The 7500-nt window shown below is 48.2% G+C and overlaps 1 protein-coding gene across 2 annotated transcripts in view; it reads right to left on the minus strand.

Moving 5' to 3' along the window:
• The window catches only part of ndst3 (N-deacetylase/N-sulfotransferase (heparan glucosaminyl) 3), a 117680-nt gene that overhangs the window by 73751 nt on the left and 36429 nt on the right, over positions 1-7500 (minus strand). For both annotated transcript variants that reach the window (XM_090188432.1, XM_090188433.1), the window contains exon 7: positions 6224-6409. In XM_090188432.1, coding sequence (XP_090044558.1) covers positions 6224-6409 — 186 coding nt within the window. The remainder of the gene's footprint in view (positions 1-6223; positions 6410-7500) is intronic.

Consider the following 7500-nt stretch of genomic DNA (forward strand, 5'->3'; position numbering starts at 1 on the left):
GAGATATCAGCTGATCTAAGAAGGGCTATATAAATACATTTGATTTGAGATGGGAGGGAAAATGAGAGGTTAAGTGAAGAGATACACACACACACACAGAACTATTTGACCAAACCAACTGCCTACACTGATATAGCTGACACTGACATACACAGTGGCTTCAAACAGTCTTCATACCCCTACACTTATTCCCTCTGCCCGTGTGTTTTACGTTATTGTCCTGCTGAAAGGTGAAATTATCTCCCAGTGTCTGGTGGAAAGCAGAGTCCAGTCCTTAACGATGACAAGCATACCCCATATCATGATGCAGCCACTACTATGCTTGAAAATATGGAGAGTGATACTCAGTAATGTGTTGTATTGGATTTGTCCCAAACAGAACACTTTGAAAAAGTGAATTGCTTTGCAACATTTGTTGTAAAAATGTAGTGTCTTGTTGCAAACAGGATGCATGTTTTGGAATATTTTTATTCTGTACAGGCTTCCTTCTTTTCACTCTGTCATTTAGGTTAGTATTGTAGAGTAGCTACAAGGTTGTTGATCCATCCTCAGTTTTCTCCTATCACAGCCATTAAACTCAGTAACTGTTTTAAAGTCACCATTGGCCTCATGGTGAAATCCCTGAGCAGTTTCCTTCCTCTCCGGCAACTGAGTTAGGAAGGACGGCTGTATCTTTGTAGTGACCGGGAGTATTGATACACCATCCAAAGTGTAATTAATAACTTCACCAAGCTTTTTTCATTTTTACCCATCTACCAATAGGTGTCCTTTTTTGCAAGGTATGGAAAACCTCCCTGGTCTTTGTGGTTTAAACTGTGTTTGAAATTCACTCTTCGACTGAGGGACCTTACAGATAATTGTATGTGAGGGGATACAGAGATGAGGTCAAATATAATGTTAAACACTATAATTGCACACAGAGTCCATGACACTTATAATGTGACTTGTTAAGCATATCTTCACTCCTGAACTTATTGAGTGTCATGTATTGTCATGTTGTGTCTTGTTTCTGTCCTTTCCCTTCACCCTGTCTCCCTCTGCTGGTCGTTATTAGGTTACCTTTTCTCCCCCTCTTTCCCCCAGCTGTTCCTTGTCTCCTCCTAACTACCTCGTCACCCCTTTTCCCACCTGTTCCCTTTTTCCCTCTGATTAGTCCTCTATATCTCTCTCTGTTTTTGCTCCTGTCTTTGTCGGATTCTTGTTTGTGTTATTCATGCCTGAACCAGACTATCGTCATGTTTGCTGCAACCTTGTCCTGTCCTGTCGGAATCTGCCGGTCCATCTGAGCCTACCTATGTTTTGTCATTAAAGAAGCTCTGATTACGTTAATTCGCTTTTGGGTCCTCATTCACGCACCGTAACAGAAGAATCCGACCAAGAATGGACCCAGCGACTTCGGATCCTCTCCACTCAGCCGTCGAGATCCAGGGAGCGATGCTAGGCAGACACGAGCAGGAATTGTCTGCTGCTCGACATGCCGTTGAGACCCTGGCCACCCAAGTCTCCAACCTCACAGAACAGGTTCACCATCTCCGCCTCGATCCACCGGCCACTTCCAGGGCTTTCGAATCTCCGGAGCCCAGAATCAATAACCCGCCGTGTTACTCTGGGGAGCCCACTGAATGCCGCTCGTTCCTCACCCAGTGTGATATTGTGTTTTCTCTCCAGCCCAACACTTACTCCAGGAGCACTGCTCGTGTCGCCTACGTCATATCTCTCCTTACTGGACGGGCTCGTGAGTGGGGCACGGCAATCTGGGAGGCAAGGGCTGAGTGTACTAACCAGTATCAGGACTTTAAGGAGGAGATGATACGGGTTTTTGATCGATCTGTTTTTGGGGAGGAGGCTTCCAGGGTCCTGTCTTCCCTATGTCAAGGTAATCGATCCATAACAGACTACTCTATTGAGTTTCGCACTCTTGCTGCCTCCAGTGGCTGGAACGACCCGGCTTTGCTCGCTCGTTTTCTGGAGGGTCTCCGCGCAGAGGTAAAGGATGAGATTCTCTCCCGGGAGGTTCCTTCCAGCGTGGATTCCTTGATTGAACTCGCTATTCGCATTGAGCGACGGGTTGATCTTCGTCACCGAGCTCGTGGAAAGGAGCTCGCGTTCTCCGTTGCCCCCCTCTCCGCATCACTACCATCTTCCTCTGCCGGCTCGGGTGCTGAGCCTATGCAGCTGGGAGGTATCCGCATCTCGACTAAGGAGAGGGAACGGAGAATCACCAACCGCCTCTGTCTCTATTGCGGTTCTGCTGGTCATTTTGTCACTTCATGTCCAGTAAAAGCCAGAGCTCATCAGTAAGCGGAGGGCTACTGGTGAGCGCTACTACTCCTGTCTCTCCTTCAAGATCCTGCACTACCTTGTCGGTCCATCTACGCTGGACCGGTTCGTCAGCTTCCTGCAGTGCCTTAATAGACTCTGGGGCGGAGGGCTGTTTTATGGACGAGACCTGGGCTCGGGAACATGACATTCCTCTCAGACAGTTAAGGGAGTCCACGGCCTTGTTCGCCCTGGATGGTAGTCCTCTCCCCAGGATTCAGCGTGAGACGCTACCTTTAACCCTCACTGTCTCTGGTAATCATAGCGAAACCATTTCTTTTTTAATTTTTCGTTCACCTTTTACACCTGTTGTTTTGGGCCATCCCTGGCTAGTTTGTCATAATCCTTCCATTAATTGGTCTAGTAATTCTATCCTCTCCTGGAACGTCTCTTGTCATGTGAAATGTTTAATGTCTGCTATCCCTCCTGTTTCCTCTGTCTCTTCTTCACAGGAGGAGCCTGGTGATTTGACAGGGGTGCCGGAGGAATATCACAATCTGCGCACGGTGTTCAGTCGGTCCAGGGCCACCTCTCTTCCTCCACACCGGTCGTATGATTGTAGTATTGATCTCCTTCCGGGAACCACTCCCCCCCGGGGTAGACTATACTCTCTGTCGGCTCCCGAACGTAAGGCTCTCGAAGATTATTTGTCTGTAGCTCTTGCTGCCGGTACCATAGTCCCCTCCTCCTCTCCCGCCGGAGCGGGGTTTTTTTTTGTTAAGAAGAAGGACGGGTCCCTGCGCCCCTGCATAGATTATCGAGGGCTGAATGACATAACAGTGAAGAATCGTTATCCGCTTCCTCTTATGTCTTCAGCCTTCGAGATCCTGCAGGGAGCCAGGTTTTTCACTAAGTTGGACCTTCGTAACGCTTACCATCTCGTGCGCATCAGGGAGGGGGACGAGTGGAAGACGGCGTTTAACACTCCGTTAGGGCACTTTGAATACCGGGTTCTTCCTTTCGGCCTCGCTAACGCTCCAGCTGTCTTTCAGGCATTAGTCAATGATGTCCTGAGAGACATGCTGAACATCTTTGTTTTCGTTTACCTTGACGATATCCTGATTTTTTCACCGTCACTCCAGATTCATGTTCAGCACGTTCGACGTGTCCTCCAGCGCCTTTTAGAGAATTGTCTTTTTGTGAAGGCTGAGAAGTGCTCTTTTCATGCCTCCTCCGTCACATTTCTCGGTTCTGTTATTTCCGCTGAAGGCATTAAGATGGATCCCGCTAAGGTCCAAGCTGTCATTGATTGGCCCGTCCCTAAGTCACGCGTCGAGCTGCAGCGCTTTCTCGGCTTCGCGAACTTTTATCGTCGTTTCATCCGTAATTTCGGTCAGGTGGCAGCTCCTCTCACAGCCCTTACTTCTGTCAAGACGTGCTTTAAGTGGTCCGTTTCCGCCCAGGGAGCTTTTGATCTCCTCAAGAATCGTTTTACATCCGCACCTATCCTTGTTACACCTGACGTCACTAGACAGTTCGTTGTCGAGGTTGACGCGTCAGAGGTGGGCGTGGGAGCCATTCTTTCTCAGCGCTCCCTCTCTGACGACAAGGTCCACCCTTGCGCGTATTTTTCTCATCGCCTGTCGCCGTCGGAACGTAACTATGATGTGGGAAACCGCGAACTGCTCGCCATCCGCTTAGCCCTAGGCGAATGGCGACAGTGGTTGGAGGGGGCGACCGTTCCTTTTGTCGTTTGGACTGACCATAGGAACCTTGAGTACATCCGTTCTGCCAAACGACTTAATGCGCGTCAGGCTCGTTGGGCGCTGTTTTTCGCTCGTTTCGAGTTTGTGATTTCTTATCGTCCGGGCTCTAAGAACACCAAGCCTGATGCTTTCTCGTCTCTTCAGACGATGCCATCCTGGCGTTCGGGGTACGCTTGCTTCCATTCGCCAGCGTTTTTGGTGGCCCACCCGGGAGCATGACACGCGTCGCTTCGTGGCTGCTTGTTCGGTCTGCGCGCAGACTAAGTCCGGTAACTCCCCTCCTGCCGGCCGTCTCAGGCCGCTTCCCATTCCCTCTCGACCGTGGTCTCACATCGCCTTAGATTTTGTCACCGGACTGCCTTCGTCAGCGGGGAAGACTGTTATTCTTACGGTTGTCGACAGGTTCTCTAAGGCGGCTCATTTTATTCCCCTTGCTAAGCTTCCTTCTGCTAAAGAGACGGCACAAATCATCATCGAGAATGTTTTCAGAATTCATGGCCTTCCGTCAGACGTCGTTTCGGACAGAGGTCCGCAATTCACGTCTCAATTTTGGAGGGAGTTTTGCCGTTTGATTGGGGCTTCCGTCAGTCTCTCTTCCGGCTTTCACCCCCAGTCTAACGGTCAAGCAGAACGGGCCAATCAGACTATTGGTCGCATCTTACGCAGTCTTTCTTTTCGCAACCCTGCGTCTTGGTCAGAACAGCTCCCCTGGGCAGAATACGCCCACAACTCGCTTCCTTCGTCTGCGACCGGGCTATCTCCTTTTCAGAGTAGCCTCGGGTACCAGCCTCCGCTGTTCTCATCTCAGTTCGCCGAGTCCAGCGTCCCCTCCGCTCAGGCTTTTGTCCAACGTTGCGAGCGCACCTGGAAGAGGGTCAGGTCTGCACTTTGCCGTTATAGGGCGCAGACTGTGAGGGCTGCTAATAAGCGTAGAACTAAGAGTCCTAGATATTGTCGCGGTCAGAGAGTTTGGCTCTCCACTCAGAACCTTCCCCTTAAGACCGCTTCTCGCAAGTTGACCCCGCGGTTCATTGGTCCGTTCCGTATTGCTCAGATCATTAATCCTGTCGCAGTTCGACTTCTTCTTCCGCGATATCTTCGTCGCGTCCACCCGGTCTTCCATGTCTCCTGTGTCAAGCCCGTTCTTCGCGCCCCCGCTCGTCTTCCCCCCCCCCCCCCATCCTTGTCGAGGGCGCATCCATCTACAGGGTCCGTAGGATTTTGGACATGCGTCCTCGGGGCCGTGGTCATCAGTACCTAGTAGATTGGGAGGGGTACGGTCCTGAGGAGAGGAGTTGGGTTCCCTCTCGGGACGTGCTGGACCGTGCGCTGATCGATGATTTCCTCCGTTGCCGCCAGGTTTCCTCCTCGAGTGCGCCAGGAGGCGCTCGGTGAGTGGGGGGGTACTGTCATGTATTGTCATGTTGTGTCTTGTTTCTGTCCTTTCCCTTCACCCTGTCTCCCTCTGCTGGTCGTTATTAGGTTACCTTTTCTCCCCCTCTTTCCCCCAGCTGTTCCTTGTCTCCTCCTAACTACCTCGTCACCCCTTTTCCCACCTGTTCCCTTTTTCCCTCTGATTAGTCCTCTATATCTCTCTCTGTTTTTGCTCCTGTCTTTGTCGGATTCTTGTTTGTGTTATTCATGCCTGAACCAGACTATCGTCATGTTTGCTGCAACCTTGTCCTGCCCTGTCGGAATCTGCCGGTCCATCTGAGCCTACCTATGTTTTGTCATTAAAGAAGCTCTGATTACGTTAATTCGCTTTTGGGTCCTCATTCACGCACCGTAACATTGAGTCTGAGTGTTCTAAATGTCTGAGTGTTCTAAATGTTCTGAGCATTCTAAATGTTCAGAGTGTTCTAAATGTTCAGAGTGTTCTAGATGTTCCGAGTGTTCTAGATGTTCCGAGTGTTCTAAATGTTCCTAGTGTTCTAAATGGTCCAAGTGTTCTAAATGGTTTGAGTGTTCATAACAAAGGGGTTGAATACTTATTGATTCAAACTTTTCACCTTTTTTCATTTTTTATTAATTTAGAAAAATTTGGAAAAACACTTTGGGATTATGGGGTGGGCCAGTGACAAAATCTCTCAGTTTAATCCATTTACAATTCTGTATAGAATAAGGCTATAACGCAACAATGTGGAAAAAGTCAAGGGGTGTGAATTCTTTCTGATGGCAGTGTACCAGTGTTTCCTCACCATAATATCATTGTGTATGAATCCTTTGCGGTATCTAGCTGGCTTGAGGTGAGGGTATTCCTCAGTAGATGTAACCCTGATGTTCCACACCTTCCTCCACGTCTCATACAGCTGGAGATGAACAGGGTAGACTCCTGAATGGTGGGGCGCAACAGCATACCCCTGGTCTACTGGAATACCATGATCCTACAGGGGGGAGAGAGAGAGAGAGACATAGAGAGAGAGACATAGAGAGAGAGAGAGAGGTGAACAAGACTCGGGAATGGTGGGGTGCAACAGAAAACAACAAACAAACAACCACACAAAGAGTTATCTATCCAAAATGGAGATGTAAACCACTTCTCCAATCTTTTTGGCTCTATAACAAAGAACAAAGAACAAACAGCAAAACATACACATGATCAAATACAAATCTTATAATCAACTATTAAAGACGACCAGAACCCACTGGATTCTCCAATTACATTGAATGAACTACAGGACAAAATACAAACCCTCCAACCCAAAAAGGCCTGTGGTGTTGATGGTATCCTAAATGAAATGATAAAATATACAGATCACAAATTCTAATTGGCTATACTTAAACTTTTTAACATCATCCTCAGCTCTGGCATCTTCCCCAATATTTGGAACCAAAGACTGATCACCTCAATCCACAAAAGTGGAGACAAATTTGACCCCGATAACTACCATGGGATATGGGTCAACAGCAACCTTGGGAAAATCCTCTGCATTATCATTAACAGCAGAGTAGTGTATTTCCTCAGTGAAAACAATATACTGAGCAAATGTCAAATTGGCTTTTTACCAAATTGCTGCACAACAGACCACGTATTCACCCTGCACACCCTAAATGAGAAACAAACAAACCAAAACAAAGGAAAACTCTTCTCATGCTTTGTTGATTTTTAAAAAGCTTTCGACTCAATCTGGCACGAGGGTCTGTTACACAAATTGATGGAAAGTGGTGTTGGGGGGAAAAACATAAGACATCCATACATGTACACAAACAACAAGTGTGCAATTGGCAAAAAAACATGCACATTTCTTTCCACGTGGCCAGGGGGTGAGACAGGGATGCAGCTTAAGCCCCACCCTCTTTAAACAAATGTCAACTAATTTGCTCTAGGGCACTAGAACAGTCTGCAGCACCCGTCCTCACCCTACTAGAATCTGAAGTCAAATGTTTACCATTTCCTGATGGTGCTTGATGTGGAGGTGAAGTCAAATGTCTACCATTTGCTGATGGTGCTTGATGTGGAGGTGAAGTCAAATGT

The sequence above is a fragment of the Oncorhynchus mykiss genome, chromosome 10, assembly GCF_057628025.1.
Source record: "Oncorhynchus mykiss isolate SJ-2025 chromosome 10, ASM5762802v1, whole genome shotgun sequence".
NCBI classification, from domain to species: Eukaryota; Metazoa; Chordata; class Actinopteri; order Salmoniformes; family Salmonidae; genus Oncorhynchus; species Oncorhynchus mykiss.